The 21,973-nt window shown below is 40.8% G+C and overlaps 1 protein-coding gene across 6 annotated transcripts in view; it reads left to right on the forward strand.

Moving 5' to 3' along the window:
- LOC146534218 (transcription factor BCFI-like) overlaps window positions 1–20,531 on the forward strand; it is a 35,448-nt gene extending 14,917 nt beyond the window's left edge. For 3 of the 6 annotated variants that reach the window (XM_085192422.1, XM_085192425.1, XM_085192419.1), the window contains exons 3-9: window positions 5,816–5,946; window positions 6,216–6,424; window positions 12,167–12,230; window positions 15,997–16,205; window positions 17,283–17,447; window positions 17,558–17,678; window positions 19,302–20,531. In XM_085192422.1, the coding sequence (XP_085048548.1) occupies window positions 5,816–5,946; window positions 6,216–6,424; window positions 12,167–12,230; window positions 15,997–16,205; window positions 17,283–17,447; window positions 17,558–17,678; window positions 19,302–19,540 (1,138 nt within the window). In that variant the 3' untranslated portion in view covers window positions 19,541–20,531. Of the gene's footprint in view, window positions 1–5,815; window positions 5,947–6,215; window positions 6,425–12,166; window positions 12,231–15,996; window positions 16,206–16,326; window positions 16,473–17,282; window positions 17,448–17,557; window positions 17,679–19,301 lie in introns of all 6 variants that reach the window. The other 3 variants (XM_085192424.1, XM_085192420.1, XM_085192421.1) reach the window with 3 other exon arrangements.
- The last annotated feature ends 1,442 nt before the right edge of the window (window positions 20,532–21,973 follow it).

Below are 21,973 nucleotides of genomic sequence, written 5' to 3' on the forward strand. Positions count from 1 at the left end.
TAGAAAAGTATTTTTTTAAGTAAAATATTAAAAATCGAGGCCAGTTGTGGTGCAGGAGCACAAGTGTGTAGCTGTAAGTGCAAATGGTGTGGGTTCGATCCCCACTCGAGGAAATGAAATTATTATTTAAATTTGTAATCTCATTTCTTCGTTTTGGCGTTGACTTCCGCCACTCAACACGCAATGCCTCCAGGATTCGGCGTAAAATGGAGAACGGAGTGTCTTAAAACCAGGTTCCAACTGCCTAACCTGGTGTATGTGGGGTGCAACAAGAAAATGAAAAAAAAAAAATGTAAAATATAAGTATTTTTTATGTCAAAGTTAAGTAGAGACTAAAGGCGTAAATTTTCTATTAAAACTATGTTCCGTACGTATTTTTTGTTATTAAGTCATTAGAATATTGTAGACGCTTTGTTATTATTGATAAGTACAGGAATAAGGAAGTCACGTCTGAGAAGTTTTACTCAAATGATATTTACACAACAGTCGATAGTCCGTTTTGTCGCGTTGACTTTGACTTCCTAGAACGATTGTCAAATGAATCAGTGCTCATTTGAGTCACATTCGCCTCCATAAGTTACGTGACAAAGACCAGATCGCGCCATAGAAATGAGTTTAAATATAACTAATGATAAACTAATGTAATTAGTTGTATCAGCTATCTGTACGGTGGGCGTCTGCTGCGCGCTGCGCTGAAACGTGAGAACCGAATAAGTACGTATGTATTCCTTTTCAAATTATCGTATTGATACATCTATAAATACCCATAAATGTATAGACGGGTACCTATGCGATGGTGACGTTGACACAAAGTGTTTGCCATTGTTGGAAATTTAATGAGATAATATCTAACAAGGAGATGTTAGGAAGTTCTCATTGGATTTGCTAATGCAGTGAAATGCGATCGTCGTCTGTCTGCGCGGTGCCGGGGCCGTTACAGCGCGCCTGTGTGCGTGTTCTACGAAGTTCTGAAATGAGTCGCACTTCCGTCCGACTGTTAACCTACTAACGCGTCGTACCTACTGCTAGGTACCCGGCCCCCCCCCCACACCCACCACACCGCACACCGCGCCGCGACGACTGCAGGTACCTACCTGCAGGTATTTTACGTTTTATGGCCAAGAATAACTCGCATCGTCATACCTACTCGTGTAGCGTAAGTAACGTAACGTAACGTAACGTCTATCGACTTACCGCGAACAATATACTCGTATAGTGGGTCGTGTTCTAATAAGTTTGTATTTACGCAAGTTCGCACATTCCTCTTTTCACGCTTAGACCGACTGCGTGACAACTGGCACCGAAGTAAACTGTACCTATTTATTTGGCCGAAGTAGGTAAATTACAACTAGTTATAAAAAAAGGAATTCTGTACCTCGTTAAATATATTTACATATAACGACCCACTTTTTGTTGAATGCCAAACAAAAGGTATTTGACGATCTGAAGATTAATTTATAGCAAATGCGCTAAGTAGTTGAGCAAACGCGGGCGGTCGAGAACACCCTGTGCCTGTGCCTGTGCCTGTGCCTGTGCCTGTGCAAATATGTATGAAGGTGCCGTGAGGGTCTCCTCGAGGATACGCTTTTTTCATTTAGAAACAACGGAAGAGTATAAAAACAAACCGATTGTTTGCAAAGCAACGCGCCTCGCGAGAGTAGAGGGGAGGGGGGGGGGGAGAGAGGGTTGGTGTGGTGTGGCACTATGTACATCTATAGAGCTTATTGTTAAACAGCGCTTACCACATTAACCACAAATTAAAAATATGATTTGTTACAATTGCTTAGTTCTCATGAGAATAGCAAAATACCGACAAGTGGGAGCTGTTATTTATTTAAAATGAATTATTTCTATGTTTTGATTCATACTAAACTTCAATGATTCTTTGTTTATGTATGAAAAAATGGTGAACTTACAAATTGATAAATCGCTGAAACAATAGATATCACACGGCGATACTGAACTTGGCTGTCTCTGAACTGTCAAGGCCGTTCTTCTTATACGGTTGGTATTGGAAAAACTTTGTTTTATGTGTATGTGGGTGTATGTGGTGGATTAGGGGCAAAGGTTACGGTAGTGGGTTCGATCCCCACGCGACGACGGGGTGACCAATTATTATGTATTAATATTTACATTTCTTCGCTGAAAGAAAATCTTAAACATCAAACTCTAAAATTCAGTGGAAACTAGGGCAGAAGCTGCCTTCCCTGCTATACGAGTATGCGGGATACAGCGTGAAGCTGATGTATTTATTTTTATTTTTATATCTATATATATAAAATTTTAAGACATTCAATTAATTGACATTTTTCTAAGACTATTTTACTGTATGACTTTTATATTACTTTAATTTACAGTTACAATTTTTATTCTATTAATCTATATGTAATTAATACTAATTGTAATGTTATTAGTAGGTACATGCTGTGATTGTCTTTAATTGGAAAAGCATTTAGTTTATAAATAGACCTCGATGTAATTTGGCCATGTTTCTTCTGTTGACGATCCTAAATAAATAAATAAATATTTATGCATTTTTTTTATCAAAGAGCCAACGGAATTAACCTTTATTCTTTTAAAATATAAAAAAGGACAAAATAAATACCGTCAGTCCCTTGACCATTTATTAATTATAATTAAATAATACAATTAAACATACAAAACATTATTAATTATAATTAAAGTGAAACGATTAATTGACTATAACTAGGTATATGGTTTAAACAAGTTTATAGTTAGTTTAGCAGGAGGTATTATACTACAAACCAACGCAACTCGGACTAGTAGTGTGTGAGATAAGAGCGTCCACTAAACAAACCTTTGAGCTTAGCATAGCTATAGTACACGCTGCAGAGATGCTGGTGCCTACTGCCCACTGCCCACTGCCCACGCCTCGCGTGAGAACTAAAGCGTTGCGCATTTGTATCACTCGCCCTTGATCGGATGTAAACAAATGAAATGTGATGCTCTGTTGGACGACATACGAGTAGGTACTGTACGAACTATTACCCAACATTCTGTCAATTACGTTAATTTACTGGACTATTAGCTTCATACTTGGTTTGGTGCTGGCTGCCTGGCGGGCGGTAGGACAGTGTGCATCATCATCAGTGGTCCGGTCGTCGGTTTTCCTCCTGTAATTGAAACAATAGGCAGCTGTGTGTTTACTTAAACAGGAAAACTCAAATATTATTGTATCAACAAACTAATTACGCCGCGGAGTCACTACCATTAGGAACGAAGTATGTAACGCCTAATGTTGACAACGCGACGATCGCGAGGGAGTGAAGCCAGTGTAGGACGGGGCGGCGCGGGCAGGAGAGGCAGGAGAGGCAGGTGAGGCAGGTGAGGCGCTCGCTTGTTTGCACGATCCTCCTCTTTTTTTATGAACTAACGCGCTATTTTACACGTTTTAAGGGCGCTTTGGATCGTTTCTAAATTTGTACTATTTTTTGTGAGCGTCGAGTGACGAGTTAAGTGTCTCGAAATGAGGTGTTTGTATAGGCTCTTGACGGACTTGTTGACCGAGTCCATATCGGAGTAGGTACCTACGACTCTTTGTTGCTATACTGCGGGACTTCCGTCACTAATTGCGATTCCCTAAAGAGTTGAGTTCTGCGAGTCGATGTGGGCCGTGGGTCCTGGGGAGCACGTGTGGCGTGTCCGCCCGCGTGTGCGCACGTGCGGCGCGCCGGGACCCCGAGCTAGGTGCAATATGCTGTACGGACCTACTTCCTGCCTGGTACCCGGTACCCGGTACAAGAGTGTGCTCGTAGGATGCGGGCTTCTCATTTATTTTCCAAATACACACGTAGGTAGGTAGGTACGTCATTTGAAACTTACAACTTTCTCTTAAAAATAATAGCATTTTACAGTAGGTACCACCATGCACGGTGCGGAAACTATTTGTCCTTTAAAAAATAAAATATTACCAGTGATTTCAAAATGCAAGAGTCTATACTAATCAAATTATATGAAGTTTTAATATAGCTCTGCTTACAATTCTAATTGAAAAACGTATATCCAATATTGATATTTTCAAAATTAATGATGTCAATGTTTTAAAAAGAATTCTAATAAATTGCTGTACTTGTGATTAATTTATATAAATTATGTATATTTCATTTTGTATAGGGCAAATTGGATTATTTCATTTATATATATATATATATATATATATATGTGTGTGTGCGTGTGTGTGTGTGTGTGTGTGTGTATGTATTGAATTAATAAATTGAATTTTTTTTTTCTTAATGTAACTTGTAATTTTGTAGTATATTTTATCTTGTGTTCATTGTTTGTATCTATAAATTGTATGTGGAAACTTAATTGGATTGTGTGTCATCTTTTATATTTGTAATGTTTGTGTATTTTGTATTCTGTGTGTTTCCCTAAAATATAAATAAATAAATAAATAAATAAGTATGTAACAATTAGATACAGTTCATTCTGAGGATGTGTCATATGACTCGTCAAATCCATATTAAAACAATAATAACTAACAACGTCTATTTGTAAGGAACTAGACAGGAGTGAGCATTGTCGCAAAATGTTTACATAACACGAGTGGGTACATCCGGGTTGGAGACTCGCAGCCTGGCCTCGGCGGCCGGTCTCTGCGGCGGACCTCTGGTGGAGTCTACCTCATCACCTCATCACCTCACCAGACACAACTCTTAATGACGATGCCTGTTACTTTTTTTCGACTTATTTATATTTCATTAAGTACGCATGTGAAATGTTGTATGACGTCATTGTCGCGCACTCGTGTGATGTGTGTGTTGGGACTACTGCTTGCGAGACGTTCCGAGCCATTAGGCGCGCCCGCTTGTACTCTACCCTAACTTAACGGTACGAGTATGTCACGTCAACTAGGGCTGAGCTATGAGCTTATCACTAGTCTTTACATAAATTTGTTTCATACTTTAGTTGATACCTCATAGTTTAAAAAAAACATTTGTAAACCAAGAGAAATAGACTCCACCATTTTTAAACTTATTAAAGATTTAAGTGTGACAGCGAGGCACACTGGTACTGCCTGGTCTTCCATCGCCTCGCCACAGTTTGATGGATGAACTGGTATTGTTTCCGTTACGTAGTGTGATCTGTGACTTCCGTACCTACTTTAAACTTAAACCGCTCTCTAATTATATTAGTAATTTATTACGTCTTTAGTTTTTTAAAAGAAAGTTACAATGTTTAAGTTGAAGGCAACTAAGACATTAAGGTATAGTCTGTCATGCAGATGATATCGCAGTTATAGGTTGACACTGAAAGCCTGACGTACAATCCCTCCCTACCTAATAATGATTTATTAGTTTTATGAACCTCAACGTATTTACAATTTCTCAAAATGTAACGAAATTAACCGTGTTTTAAAATGATCTTTATATCATTATGCAATCAGAATGATATAAACTTACTTTTCTTTTTTAATTATTTAATATATTATTTATCTGTTGTAAAACGAGTGTCAACATTTTCGGATTTGGAACCCACGATACAGGAATCCTAGTGTGGGTAGTTGGGTACAAGTGGGTTGTAAACAGTATGCTGTTTGTTAATAAATATCTTTATTTATTATTTATTATGGAGTTCTAATCTCGTCGTAGCGTCCGTCTGTTCATAGTATTTGAGTGTCGTAGTTAGTTAGTTGAATTAATTCGAAACAAACCTATTATGTTCTAGCTGGCACCTAACTTGTCTAAAATGAAAATATGTTTATACGCCCGCGTCGCTAAGCGCCGCTATAAGCGAAAGATAAACGATAGAAATTATTTTATGAAAAGATCTAATAATGTGTATATTGTGGCAGTGGCGGCGGTGGAGGTGGCGGCGGGGGAGGGGGCGCAGTGTACGCGCGCTGCTCCTATCCGGCCGCCGGCTCCCCCTACTTCAGCAACGGAGCCGACCTCACGCAGCCCCAGATATGGAGCAATAACGCAGGTAACGCAGGTAACGCAGTAACGCCACCAACATGAAGATGTAATATGAGAGAATATTTAGCGACGGTTGTGGGTTCGATCCCCACGCGAAGGTAAGAAAGGAACGTCATACAGCGGAAAGCTGATTTGATTTTTCTGGATGAACTTTTGCCGAATCTGGAGCTTGGTGTGTTTAACTTTTCCTAGTAAGACAACATTATAAAATATTGATGTTACGGTTGCATTAATTAGCTAACCTCAAACTAAGCTACCTAACGCCTGGTCTCCTAGGCGGCTCTCCCAGCTACGGCACCGGCACCGCGGGCGCGGTGCTCGAGGAGTACCCCGAGGGCGGCGAGGCGGGCGAGGGCGGAGGCGCCGGGGCCGGAGGCGGCGCTCTGCCCGCCTTCAGCGCGCGCTTCGGGGGCGCCTTTGCCACCACCTCGCGGCCCTCTACCGTGTATGGCGCCTCCACACTCACTACCAACTACACACACCCGGTAAGTAACAAACAAAGTTTAATGTCACTAACTTTAAAAAATGCATGCAACGATATTTTGATCAGCTTATAATCTACTTATAATTTACAGGTTTAATATCAATACATAAATTCGTATAAGAAGACTAACGCCACCACCAGTAGCTAGTAAACCTACTTATGTAGAGTCAGTTTTTTTAATTGCACATTATTTAATTAAAGTTTTGAACTTCTTTACTAAAGATACCATTACGTTTCTGACGTAAAAGGCGGGTTTTTTTTTTTTTTTTTTTTCTTTTTTTTTTTCGGACTTGACTTTAATGCTGTTAGCCTTACTGGCCTTTACAGCGACACCGGGTGGGTAGGGAAGAGGGTACTCTGTCCCTGAAAATATGCAGGCACTGTGTGGCTGCCTGTGGGGAGTGCCGACGACGCAAGGGCGCCCCCTGCGGGGCTCGAACCTCGGCTTGCGGTCGTCGAGCGGGCTGGGAGTTTCCCTATTCTAAGCAAAGCCGGCCGCGACACAGAAGCCGCGACCGGGGGATAAAATTAGACTAATCTAAGGGAGCTAACGGTCCCTAACCGCTGGACCCGACGGCGCCGAGGCGCCGCCGGGCCGTGAGATAAGCTAGACTACGTCGTCGGTTCCGGCGACGACGGTGTGTGTGTCGTGCGTGTGTAGTGTGTTTCCTACCTACGTACGGGCCGTTTGCTACGGTAATGGCGTCATCGGGGTCTAAGAGGACGCTACGCGGGCGTCTACGAATCGCGTGAGGCGTGTAATTACACGCCTCAGCGACGAGGGGGTTCGCGTGCGAGCCTGCGCGCTCAAAGTAGCGCTTCGCTAAGCGTTTGCAGTGCTCGTGAATCGATTCCAGTTCAAAATCTCTATGTAGGTCGACATTACGCACGTACCAGGGGGAACCTGATGCGATGCGCAGGAATTTATTTTGCACTTTTTGCAAGGGAGCAAGCTTGGTGTGCGCGAACGCTACGCAAGCGTAAGTAAGGACAGGTCTAATACAAGCTTTGTATAGTGTCAGCTTATTTCTAAGTGACATTTTACTATTCTTGTTTATGAGATAATATAATCTATTGAGAATGTACTTTGCTTTATTGCAGACTTTTGTAATGTGGGGTTTGAAAGTTAATCTAGAGTCTAGAGTGACACCTAGATATTTGACCTGTTTTTCCCAGGGAATGGGTTTGTCTAAGAGATGGATGGTAGAGACTCTAATATTTTTATTGAGAGGGAAGAGTATTGCTTTACTCTTCTCGGGATTGACTTCGATTCTCCATTGGCGGAACCACTCACCGAGTGCGCGGGCCGCTTTCTGGAGTCGATCTTTTAATAGGATAGTACAACGCGAGGTTGTGAAGAGGGCTGTATCGTCGGCGTACATAGCCAGGTGAACACCCGGAGTGAGCGGGATATCACTGGAGTACAACGAGTACAGGATAGGACTTAGCGTAGAGCCTTGTGGCACGCCTGCGCGGAGGAGGCGGGGGGAAGAGAGAGTGCCTTCGACTTTATAGCGAAAGTATCTATTCGAGAGAAAGTCCCGCAGGATGTGTACGAGACAGTCTGGCAAGCCGTAAACGGCGCGCAGCTTGTAAATCAAGCCGTTATGCCAGACTTTATCGAAAGCTTTCGCTATATCGAGAAAAATAGCAGCTGTATTGCTGTGAGAAGGATCCCTAAGGTTGTATCGAGCTATATGCTCTACAACACGGTGGACTTGATGTATGGCGGAATGTTTCTTTCTGAAACCGAATTGCTCATTGCAGAGCAGAGAGTCGGCCTCTACCACCTCTGAGAGTCTAACGAGAATGATTCTCTCGTAAATTTTACCTAAACAGCTGAGAAGGCTGATAGGTCGATAACTGGACGGGATATTCCGCGGCTTATTAGGCTTGGGAATGCCTATGACTATGGCCTCCTTCCATTCGTCGGGGAATGAGCACGACTTAAGAAGGGAATTGAAAATAATGACCAATAGAGATATGAACTGAGCCGGTAGGGACTTGAACATTCTATTAGACAATTTATCGGGCCCCGGGGCCTTCCTATCTTTGAGGTTTTTGATGATGACTTTGACCTCGTCTTCAGAGGTCGGGCGGAGCGGTTCCCCTTGCGGGGGCGTCAGCGCCCATTCTGCGACCGCGGAATCCACACGCGCAATGTGGCTCGGATCGCAGGGCTGACTACTCGGGGTACATTGAGCCTCTAAACTGTCAGCGAGACATTCCGCTTTTTCGGTGTCATCGGCGGCAATTGAACAATCTGACCTAACTAGAGGAGGCATAGTCGAGAGACAATCGACTCTAAAAGCTCGCGACAGCGCCCAGAATGCCTGGTGCGATGGAGCGAGCCCCTCGAGCTTCTTATCCCACGACTCACCGCGCAGAAGTTCGAATTCGAATCGAACTCTCCTCTTTAATCTGTAAAATTCCCTACGATTGTTGTCAGTCGGGTAGGCATCGTGTCGTCGCATAGCTACGTTCCTGCGTCTAATCAATCGCCTGAGCTTTTCTGAGATATCAAACCTACCGTCGGGCAAGTTTGTTACCTCTTTCGAACAACTCTGGATTGTATTTAAAATATAATCGGTAAATTTATTCGCCGCGTCTATCGCTAGCGCCGCGGAGTCGGCGATGCCAGGTATTAATTCCTTAAGAGGGGATTCATTCGAGCGGAGGAGCTTTGCAAATCTCCTCCAGTCGACCACAGTTTTGGTGGGAGGGCCAGAGGGGCGCTCGTCACCTAACTTGAGAATGACAGGACGATGGTCCGAATCTAGGTCGAGAATGGTATCTATTGAACGTTGCGACAGTGCAACGTTCGAAAGTATGGCAATATCGAGTACATCGCCTGTGCCGAGGACACTAAAGCGAGTGGGAGAAGGCGGGCCTATAACACAAGCGTTATATTTCTCAGTGAAGGCTAGAAGCCTCTTGCCGCTGACATTAGTCACCGACGAATTCCAAAGTCTATGTTTGCAATTGAAATCCCCGATCAGAAGGACCGAGTCTCCCATACTAAGTAGCGCCAAAATGTCGCTTTCTAATAATTGCCTAGACGGCGAACGATAAACAGAAGCTATAATTAAAGGCTGATGGCCTGTGAGGAATACCTGACACACCGACGCCTCGGCTGCTTCGAGAGACGGAGGGTCGAGTGGTATACAGTGTAAATTCTTCTTGTAATAAATCATAGTGCCTCCACCGTGGGTGGCTCTATCATTTCTTACAATCCTGTAGTTCGCAATGCCAGGACTACGAACAGCAGGTTTAAGAAAAGTCTCCTGTATACATAAGATATCTAATTGGTGGGCGTGCGCGAAGGCGCTCACAGCCTCTTTTTGGCGTTTGACACCGTTTGCGTTAAAGGTCGCTATTGACAGGGCTCTAGGTTTAATACGCGCGAGTTGCGAGTCAGCGGGCCGTAAAAGGCGGGTTATGGTGAATGCCTTATCAGTCCCGCAGCCGCCCCGCCCCCGCCGCCCGCCCCCGCCCCGTCGCTGTCGGTGCGCGGGTGGGGGTGGGTGGGGGCGGGCGGCGGAGGGCTGCTCAGTGGCGCTTGACGAGCGCTTTCCAAATCGCATATTTCATATTGAAATGTATACCTAAATTAAAAGCACTATCTATTCGGTTTACGTCACTGAGCGACTTCGTTTGTTCCAAAAACGTTATCTTAATGTTGACTAAACTTTATTTTTGAAGTATCCATGTGACTTATGCTTATACGAATACACACTTCGTGGAAATATTGCACTAAAATAGGTGTTTCTTTTAAAGTAAGTACAATAGAACCGGAGTTGACCGACGTGTCCACACGATAGTGTTATTCCAGTTGTAACCATTTTGAAAAGCTCGCAGAATTAGTCATTAATAGGTAGTTTGTCCAATTATCTGACATCCTTATCATGACATCACCAGGACTGTACAACTTTCAGTTAGTGTTATAACTCTTTCAGTTATCAACTAGATTGGCTGCAAAACTATTTTTTAACCGACTTCTGTAAGAAAAGGAGTTTATCAATTCGACTGTATTTATTTATTTTTTTTATTTTTTTTTTATGTTTGTTACCTCATAACTTTTAACTGGGTGAACCGATTTTGATAATTTTTTTTTATTTGAAAGCTTCCCGAATGGTCCCATTTTTTTTTTTTGGTCCATGTCTGACAATGGTATCCATGAGAAAATCACATAAGTCTTAAATTTGCATTATGTATGTGCGCGACTAATAGCCGAATAACTCAATGTCACGCCAACTGATTTTGATGATTCTTTTTTTATTTGAAAGAATACACTTCAAGGATAATTTCGTGAAAGTTTGGTTAGGTTCCAATTATGGAATCCGGTGAAAATTGAGAAAGTTTGAAAAAAATTGATTATACTGTAATAATTACAAGCAAAAACATTTTAAATTGATGTCAGAAGTGAGATTCCTGATCGTTGCACTTCTTTTCAACCAATATCAAACAAGAGGATGTTCTCATTTTTAACCGACTTCTGTAAGAAAAGGAGGTTATCAATTCGACTGTATTTTTTTTTTTTTTATTTTTTTTTTTTATTTTTTTTTTTTTATGTTTGTTACCTCATAACTTTTAACTGGGTGGACCGATTTTGATAATTTTTTTTTATTTGAAAGGTATAGCTTCCCGAATGGTCCCATTTTTTTTTGGTCCATGTCTGACAATGGTATCCATGAGAAAATCACATAAGTCTTAAATTTGCATTATGCATGTGCGCGACTAATAGCCGAATAACTCAATGTCGCGCCAACCGATTTTGATGATTCTTTTTTTATTTGAAAGGATACACTTCAAGGATAATTTGGTGAAAGTTTGGTTAGGTTTCGATTATGGAATCCGGAGAAAATTGAGAAAGTTTGTTTTTTTTGGTCAGAAATTAATTATACTGTAATAGTTACAAGCAAAAACTTTTTAAATTGATGTCAGAAGTGAGATTCCTGATCGTTGCATTTCTTTTCAACCAATCTCAAAAAAGAGGATGTTCTCATTTTCAACCAACTTCAAAAAAGGGAGATTCCGAATTCACCCGAATACTTTTTATGTTTGTTCTTGTCAATATACCAAAATGTAACTTTGCACAAAAATAATAGCTAATTAAATGAAGTTTTACATAGAACAATCACAACCATTCGTTGACAACCACTACCACCACTATCACCACTCGTTCAAGAAGCATCATTTTAAGATCTACCCATCACTAAAAATCGTAAAATAAATTAATTTTTAACAAAAACAAAAACCGACTTCTAACAACGAACTAAAAAGTGAAAAATAATTATATAAAGATTTTATAATTTTGAAGTCGGTGTCAAACTAATGCTGCAACACCCTTACTACAATATCTAATTACTAAGCCTGTTTGTTTTACTTGACACCGACTTCCAAATTATAAAATCTTTGTAAAATTATTTTTCACTTTTTAGTTCGTTGTTAGAAGACGGTTTTTGTTTTTGTTAAAAATTAATTTATATATTGTTGCTATGCTTTTCTTAAACAATGGACGTGACGACTCTTTTAAATATTGAATTTATTGTTTGGTTCGCTTTTAACATTTTCTAGGACTTTTTGTTATGGTAGGTAGGTTAAAGAAATGATAATAATTAAAACATTAAACAGTGCACTGAGATAATAACTTCTTTAACTAATAACAAGTAACTAACATGGAATATTTAATAATGCTACAAAGCATGATTATGACAATAACAACATGTTGCTCGGTTTCCAGGAAGTGTGGAGCTTGGACGGAAGTCGGCGGCCGCAGCTCTCCGCCGCCGCCAGCCTCTCCGCCAGTGAGTCGTTATCACTACACACTACTATACATTATACAAATGTATTATTATTTATATTGTAACTTTCATAAGACAAGATTTTGTTCGGCGGCTTCGCCCGCGTGTTCAAATAATATGATATGAGACTACTCTCGACGAGACACAGTGGTTACATCGAGACGATAAACGCCATGCAATATATTTGTTTGATTCGAACCTGTACTTCCCAAGGTTACCGCGTTTAACTAAACATTACTCTATGTATATTCTTACATTTTTATTATTTTTTTTACTTTTATGGTTTGATATTAAAATGAGAACAAAATCTTCGAGCATAATGTCCAGTGCACACTAATTAGAGTAAACAAGTACTCGAGTCCGAGGCAGTAGGCAGTAGGTACGAGCGTGACTCAGCGCCTGTTGTCGTCGGCGGTCGGACCTCCTTTACGGAATATTGCAAGACAAGGCTTGCCGCCGCACGCCTCTCTATGTAAGCACGTGATGAGTATGTTGCTGTAAAATATATCTTTTGTTGTAAGTCAAGTTAAATATTTAATAACTTGTTGTCATATCTCCCTGAAGTTTGTTTTTAATAGGTACATACTATTTACACACATCAAATATTCAACAAAGTGAAAACATAGAAAAGTAGTTTTGCTCACGTAAATGAATACACACACATACACACACACTCGTACATACATACAATACAATGTTTGGTCCCATTTGCCGTCACAACCTGCATTTCACATTACGGGTCAGTGCAAACATTACTCTAAATAATATCTTTGAATATTTTCCTTTTCTTTTAAGTGTTAGAGATATAATAAAGGATTTCATTAAAATTATAATTATATATTTTTGTGTAATACAAAACAAACATCATTATTAAAGCTAAAAAAATGTAAAATAATAATGACAAGTGTTAAGTATCACGGATCCATCTATATTTAGTGAGGCGATAGGCGATAAGGACCGCGCGTGTGTGCGCGTGTGTGCGCGTGTGTGCGCGTGTGTGCGTTACGTGCGCACACTGTAGGCACACGAGGCGGCACGCACACGGGCACACATTGTTTTTGTGTTGGGGTCACGCGATAACGCGCTGTCAAAACTCATATTTTTAATGGTATAAAAAAATATAGTTTCCATATATTGATAACTCATCTCCGCGGACCGATAAGTGTTGCTCATTGTCTAAAATAACTGTCTTAGGGAAGTTTTTTCATCCACTTGAACCTTCGTCCGTCCTCGAGGCTGAGCTCGTTCCAGTTTTGTGGACCATTAAATAATTAATAGGTTTTCTTTGAAAGGTTGCGGCAGTTAAGTGTTTTAATAATCATTTGTGCGTTCTACGAGTCGAGTGTTGTATTGAATTTATGTTGTAAAAACCATAACGGTGTTTATATTCCTACCTAAGCTTATATTGAAATTAAATTTATTTACCTATGTCCTACACACACGAGGTGGGGTCCTCCGCAAAATGTTATAGTATTACTAAACGTTGAACGTGGACCGTGGTGGACAAGTCCGAGGCGGGCCCGGACGCGCTGTTTGCCTAGGTCCCGACAAAAAACGATGTCCTCTTTCAAAATAAACTCGTTCCTTTTAAGCGCATTAAAATCGCATTCCATATACGGCGTCGGATAAGGCACGTGCCGCCCGCAAACAGCGCGTCCGGCCTCACGCGCCTCACACCGCCTCACCCCGCCTCACCCCGCACGCCTCACAGGGGACCTCACAAAAACACTGTGTTGTCAAACAATCGCCTGTGCCCATTCAAAAAAGAAATAGAGACATTAAAATAAATTTGAACATGTATTTAGCGATTGTTGACTTTAGTGATATTCTTTTATTATCTATTTAGATATCCTCACAGAAACACGTTGTGTACCTCCGTCCGAGGCCGTCGTGGCGCAGCGGCACCAGGGTGCCTGTAGTGACTGTAACGCGACGGTCGTGGGTTCGATCCCCACGCGAAGAAGGGAAATAATTATCTACGTTTATATTTCCATTACCGGACCAGCTATTTTTTTATGCCATCTTCCCCCCTTTCCGGTTGTCTGCCTTTATTTATTTTGCTATTTCTCGGGTACCATTCCGTTACTAACTTAGTCCATTTGTCTTTAGTTTCCCCTGACAATAGACGGACATACGTCCAACACCATTTAAGGCGTCTGTAAGCTGTGTGTACATTTTTAAAATTTGTTTTCTGTTTAATTTCTTGCAAGTTCACTCTGTCTTTTCTTATTATACCTAAAACACTCCGTTCCATTGCATTTTGGCAAACTTTGCTTTCTTGTACTTCTGTCAACGCCCATGTCTGGCAACCGTATAGTAAGCATGGTATAATGCATATTTCATATATTTTCTTTTTTCCTTGCATTGGCATATCTTTATCCTTCATTCCCCTAAGCTCGAAAAGAAGAATAAGAAAGAAAAGAATTCGCTATTCTTCGTTCTAATTCTTTTTTCATGCAATCATCTGTAGATATCAGTTGGCCCAAATATATGTGTTCTTTTACATATTCTATACTTTCGTTATTTATTGTTATTTTTTCATTAGTTACTATTTGTTGGGCGTTCGTCATTTTTTCGCTCTGGTGTCGAGACAAAGCGCAGCGTTGAGTTCTAGCACTCAACACGCATTGTGTGGAACAGAGTGTGCCCAACACAGAGTGAAGCTGATTAATTAAAAAACAGATGACTGACTTCTAACAATAAATCGTAATTACTAATCAAAAGAAAACTATGATTCATATTCCCAACCTTTCAAAGTAAATACAGATACATAATAATCGAAGTACGAGGAGGTCGTTAGTTCCCACTTCATTAGCCGATTATGTTTGCGTTGCTTTAAATGATATTTGTTAGAACTGTAACAACAGACTTTTAACTACTAGTCATTTAGTGTATAGCTGTGGGCGCTGTGGCAGTGCTGCGTCAGCGCTCTTATCTCGGCAGAGAGTTGCCTTTAGAACAATTAACGCCATTACCGGGCACTTTAGATAGGGGAATGTGCTCGACTACCCTTTCAAGTAATCGTTAACATTAATTTGAGTTCCATACAAACAAGTAAATGTGTCGTTTAAACTCATATGACATGATGAATATTGACTATTTAGTATAACGTCACCCGGAGACCCCTCTCGCGCGCGGGGCCGCACTCCGCACATGGCCCTCCGCGGTCGAGTGAGGGCTGAGGGGCCGACGCGGCTGTGAGCGCTGCAACGCGACACCGACTGTCTGTTATCTGCCAAAAGCACTATTAATTCTAATTTTATTTGAAACATATTTCAACGCTTTCTCATCAAACGTATCTGGTCGATATGTCGTCATATAATACATTATTTTATAATGTGTGATATATTGTTAGTTGCACTAGGTAGTTGCACAGCTGACTATAACAAGGCGAGACAGTAGGTTGTACGTAGTAGGTCCAACGTCCTCGTAACTGTGAAACATGAAACTGTGGCGCACTCTCGAATGGAGCGCGCTTCCGAGTACAGCGCGGCGGTGTGCGCGAGTGACCCACCGGCCCCCACCGGCCCCCACCGGCCCCCGCCGGGCTCCCTGGCGCTACCGCCGTTGTCCGGAGCGCGCGGCGCCGGCCCGTGGAGCGTGCCTGTTCTCTCGTGCGACGCGATGTTGAGATCGCGAGTTATGCTCGAAGGTTTTGCGATCGATATAGAGTAGCTATAAGTAGTTGTAAGTGTGGGGCCTCGGGCGCCTTGGGACGCGACGGGGCGAGGCTCAGCCGCGTCAGTGACGGAGTGGTGGTGTGTTGTAGTCGAGATGGCGGAGTTTTTCACGGAGGGGCGCGAGTGCGTGAACTGCGGCGCGATCCACACGCCGCTGTGGAGACGAGACGGCACCGGCCACTACCTGTGCAACGCGTGCGGTCTCTACAACAAGATGAACGGCATGAACCGGCCGCTCAAGCAGCCGCGGCGGCTGGTACGTCAGCGCCACGCCGCGCACGCGCCGCCCGCCCCCGACGTACGAGCCGCCCTCGCGCACTAACCCGCCTCCGCCCTCGCCCCCGCCCTGGAGTCCGCGCCCGAGCGCCCCCCTCGCGTCCCCTCGCGCACACCCGCTCACGTGCTCGCTCCTGTTGCAGTGGCAGAGGGGGCCCCGCCGGGCGCGGATTTCTACAAGGGCTTCCTGTTTAACGGCGTCCCGGCGCACGCCTTGCCCGCCCCCGCGCCGCTCTGTGCGCCCGCGCTCGCCGTCTCCACTCCCCCCGACTACAAACAGAAGAAAGGGGTACGTCCGCCCCCACACCCCGACCTCCTGACCTCCCTCCCCCTCCCCTAACTAAATGTGCACTCCTGCTATCCCTATTATATAAACGATTGAAATTATTAGTTTTCCATTATACCAATATCCAGTACCTAGCTGTATTTCTACCTTGTACATTAATGTGTCGTTTCTTTCCTTCTAATATATTTTTTAATGATTTGAAACTCAATCCTAAAGAGTAATCGTACACGCCACCTACCTTCTCTACCTTCCCCCTCCCCCCCCGGACCGCTCCCTCCTCACACTAACAATAAATCCATCTCAACACTAACAATGTTCTGCTTATATGCTATTTTCATTACCACAAATTTTGCTAACTAACCTCATCTGAGTTTTTGGGAGTTTTAAAATTATAATAATATAAGTATATTTAAAAAACAATATGTGAAATATATTCTTTTGTATGTAATTCCATCAACATGTACGAAACTCCGAAAGGCACAGATTGCTTCAACTTACATGATTATTTTACATCATTTTCCATTTACAAAACATGTTTAGGTTTCAATCCAATTTCTATATAAAATATACAGCTACAGTAGCTACAGTAGTTTCAAATCTAAAAAAGATTTACTAAACAGAATAACATTTTTTTGTTATAAATATCACGGACAAGGTGACACCACCGTAACGATGCTGATATAAGATATTTAAACCTAGAGTAAGATTCGTATGAATCGTTTGAATACTATTATATTAGTGAAGTATTAGTAGAAATTGGATTGAAACCCTTCCAACCGCACATACGTAACGCTGGTGGTGGTGGGTGCGCAGATGGGCACCAAGCGGCCCGGCATGTCCTGCACCAACTGCCAGACCACGGCCACGTCGCTGTGGCGCCGCAACGCGCACGGCGAGACCGTCTGCAACGCGTGCGGCCTCTACTACAAGCTGCACAACGTCAACCGACCCATCACCATGAAGAAGGACTCCATACAGGTGACACACTACTACTACTATTTCAACTATACTTCGATTTATTCAACTGATTTTCTATAAAGTTATACCATGAACAGTTTATTATATTTTTGAAATTATTGTAATTTCAGACTAGAAAGAGGAAACCTAAGAGCAGCATCAAAGCCGAAAGGAGTCTGAACAAAAGCATCGGGCACGCGCTGCACGCCAGCTCCGTCGGCGGCGGCACCTCGGTCAAAATAGAAAACCTATGTAAGTTACATGCACTGCACGCATAATGTCTTACTAAATAATTTATTGCTATTTAACCTTTAACTATGGACGTGATTTTTTTATAACACACATATGGACGTTGGGTCTGTCAGACCAGTGTATTTATTGGTCATATTCCGTCTGTTTTTTAAAGGAAGAAGACAATTTTATGTTTTAGTTTACATGAATAGCCACAAATCAAGCAAAATCAATAGAAATAAAATCCCTTTTTATTAAAGTTTACGCATCACAACCATTTAAGTAACTTAAAGTCACAATTTCAGTCTTTGGCCACATGGGATGACTCTTAAGAAAATATTACTATAAAAAAAAGACAGATAATAAAATAATATTTTTTTAACAAAATATAAAGTCCAACAAATAAAAAATTCTTTTTTATTACATTACAAAGAAATTACATCTTATGTTATAAAATAAAAATTTTGACAACACCTCAAGATAAGGTATTATTGAACATCGATACACAATGGCTTTCAACATTGTAGGCAAACAGGACGATTGCAGTCAACATAAATATGTGTTGTCTTTCTATATATCTTTTGGGAGCAAAGTGTACATGTTTTTCAAGAACCCAAAACAATTTTTTTAGCTTCATGTTCAATAAATGATAGATCAGATCGCGAAACGCGAGTCAAAGTCATTCTCAATTCTTAGAGTAGTTTAGTATGCGAAACGCGTCTTTTTATTTGATAAAGAGCTATTTTATTTATATAATGTCGTTGTCCAATTCTTTTGTTTGATGTTGATTATAAAGTACCGATATTTTTGTCCCTGACGTGCTTGGTCGATAATTTTTTTTCCATTTTATCATAAAAACAAAAAAATTGAATCTTTTTTAGGTAAATAATATTTATATTACTAAAATATATAACAAACAATGCAAAATAATATATGATATATAACAATAAACACATTTAAATACAAATAATACAATTAAAATATTAAAGTATATTTTGTAATATTATAAAAATATATGGTGTTTTGAAATCATTATGTATGGGAAACATGGACGTCGGGTCTCACAGACCCAGGCCCCGTTTAGAAAGATAAATACTCACGTGTTTTGAACCCAGAGACACAGCCACTGCTATCTACATTCATTTTGTCATTAATATGAAAGGTACTGAGCAACTCAGTGGCGGAGGTCACCGAGAAGTGGCCGATTTGTAGAATTCTTAGAACTAGATGGGTCTGTCAGACCCGACGTCCATACTTAAAGGTTAAGCTACGTTCAACAAATATCTATAAAAAATATAAATATTTGTCTGTATGTTGTTTATAAAATCGTTAACTATGCATTTGATCATGAGACCAACTTTAGCTAAGTTGCTGTGTATCAGCTACCAGCCGGCGAAGGTTTCTAGTTTCTATGATTATTTCGATTGCTTCGATTATTTTTTTTTCCAATGATTTGTATTTTAAATGATCAAAATCCTGATGAAAATGACTCAAAATTAATTGAATATTTGTGTAATGTCTTTCCTTCAAAATTATTTAAATCGATGTATGGTGTAGAAACGCGCGCAGGGTACCTACAGCTAGTTGACTTAATATACTCATATTACAATTGATACTTTAAATGTTCTATTCTTAAATTTCCAGTAGAAAGCAGCGGCGTGAACGCAGGCGCCACCTCCCCCTTGACGCTGGGGTTCTACGTGCAGCAGCACGGTGTGAAGCTGGAGGAGCCCCCGCCGGCGCACGCGCACGTGCAGGGGCACCTGCAGGGGGGGCACGGGGGTCACGCGCACCACCAGCCCTACTGCGGGGACACGGAGTTCCGGCGCGCGGAGCCCCAGGAGCGCCTCGACCGCCCCACGGTGGTGTCGCTGGGCAGCTGAGCGCCGCGCACATAATACATCTCAATAATCATAATAAGAATCTCACTCGTGTAAGCTTACGTTAGTCGCCAGCGCTAGTTGACCAAAGAGCGCCGACGTCTGTGCGCGTCCCGGGGCCAGGAGGCACTGTTACCAAATAATTAATTATAAACATGACCACGGGACACATACATATGTAAGGTAGAGATATATAGGTCGGTAGTAGGTAGTTGCACCGAGAGGCTGTTAATAAGAAACAAAAAGTACATTTTATTCTATGTTATTGTGTTGATTTTATTATATTCTAAAGCTCCATGACTTGAAGATGCATTCCGAATTTATAGATAATGAATATTTACTTGTTAAGACTGTATCTTAAGCACTATGTCGTATGTCGATATGTTACATCGGCAGGCGCCACTCACACGCACTTCCGTTGCGAGTGGGATCAAACAAATCTATTTAATGAAATTACACCTCGAACAAACAATTGCCCAACGCGCTTTCTTTTCGCAATATCAGCTGGTAACGGAACTGTGTATGAAGCTATAATAAATAAATAAATATATATTTTACTTTTTTTACAAAGAAAAGCTGTACAAAAAATATTAAAAATATTGTAAGTACAGTACTTTATAATAAATAAATACAAGAAATTGGTCAAAACTCGTTCAAAACACCTGGACATGTCAGACGGTCAGCGATTTTCTTATGCCACTTGCAGAGCCTCGGCTACCACTTATAGGACCCTGGGAACCCAAGTGAAGTGTGTAAGAGAGTCGCTACGCTGACACCGACGATCTCCACGTACGTTGAATAGATCTGACATAAATAATAATAAATAAGTATAATCTGACTGCGAGATGTAGTTTTAGAGGAATTTTATATGAATATAGAGTGAAATAAATATATAGTGTTGCTCACGCCGCGCGCCTCGCACTCGCGGTCTTACACAGTTTATGTAAATATAATATAAGCAAATTACATTTTAATAAATCAATTTATTAATTCAGTTCTATTTGTTTTATTCTTAATATTAATTAATAATAACTAGCTATTGAAAATTAGTTATGCAAAATATAATTTATTTTCCAACAGGAATCAACAATAACAACCTCACTTTTATCAAATCTCTAATACCTCAGCTCTCAGATTGTCAAAATTTATGGAATTTTCAGGGAGGGAATGATAGATAAACCTGAACGTATTAAATCATACCATTGAGAAGAATCAAAGTAAGTTGTTATATGAGTAGGCTTCATTTTTTGAAAGTTTTGACGTACGTTTAGTGACGTGTCACTACAGTGGGCACTATATCTATGTATATAGTTGCAAACAAAAGCGTTATCTTAATAAATGGATTTATGTTTGGTATTATTTAAACATGGAACTTTCATCGCCAGGTAGCCGGTAGCTAATGATGTGTAAGTGTTGTAATTCTCTTCATTGCCTTAATATTGTCTAATACCCGAGCCAAATAAACAGTGTTAGTGAAATTATGGGATTGTCAGATTTCACTTTCTTCTTTAAAACTATTTGTTTTCTATTTGCTACTATTTATTAAAATTGAACTTATAGTAGGTACCTATAATGCAAAGTTCTGAGATGAATAGTTTTAGCAACGATCATTACATTTGATGAAAGACCTGCAAAAACAAGCTAGCTCTGACGTCGAGTATACGAAAGAGAAATTGAATGCTTCAAGGTCAAATCGAGAACTAGAGAAAAAGATTTAATTACTTTTCCATGTAGGTGATTAGAGCAAGAAGGTAATTGCGTGAATGCCCGTGTAATTATATGAGTTTAAAAAGTAAAAGTCAAGTGCAACCTTTATAGGATATGTATTGTCATCTAGAACAAGCCAAGGCTTATCGAGAAACTTATCAGAAATTCTTCAAGTAACTAGAGGTAGGTCTGCTGAAGTGCACGGCGGCCCGCCCGCGGCTAATCTTCGTCAGGTATCTTCTTATATGATTTTTTACTCAAAATGTAATGCCATCATAATTCTACTCGATTCATTCTTCCGGATAGTCTGTGGGTTTGTTCACGCCAATGTCATTTGGCTGTTATTTTTTAGGATTTAACTACAAATGTACAATTTTCAGATTTTTTCCTAAACAAGTACTATCTGTAAGTGCTAGCATCCAAATTTCATAATTTTAGATCAACCGGAAGTACCCTATGAATTTTGATTCCCTTCATAGTGTCGGAATACGCATTCTTTGCTATAAAAACGGCCATATGTTGTTGCTAATTATATATAAAAATATGATTTTATTACATATTCTTTATTGCACAAAACAAAATAAAGGAAATTAGGAGAATTAAGAATAAAGAAAATTTATCAGGAAATCATTGGGCCGTAGATCTGAGTAGGTATATGGTTTTTCATATCTCTCACCAATTTCAACCCGATATCTCCAAGCGTTCCTAGACGGACGGACAACAGAAGAA

The sequence above is a fragment of the Heliconius melpomene genome, chromosome 11 (assembly GCF_056956725.1).
Source record: "Heliconius melpomene rosina isolate 202511_hmr_F chromosome 11, ASM5695672v1, whole genome shotgun sequence".
Lineage (NCBI taxonomy): Eukaryota > Metazoa > Arthropoda > Insecta > Lepidoptera > Nymphalidae > Heliconius > Heliconius melpomene.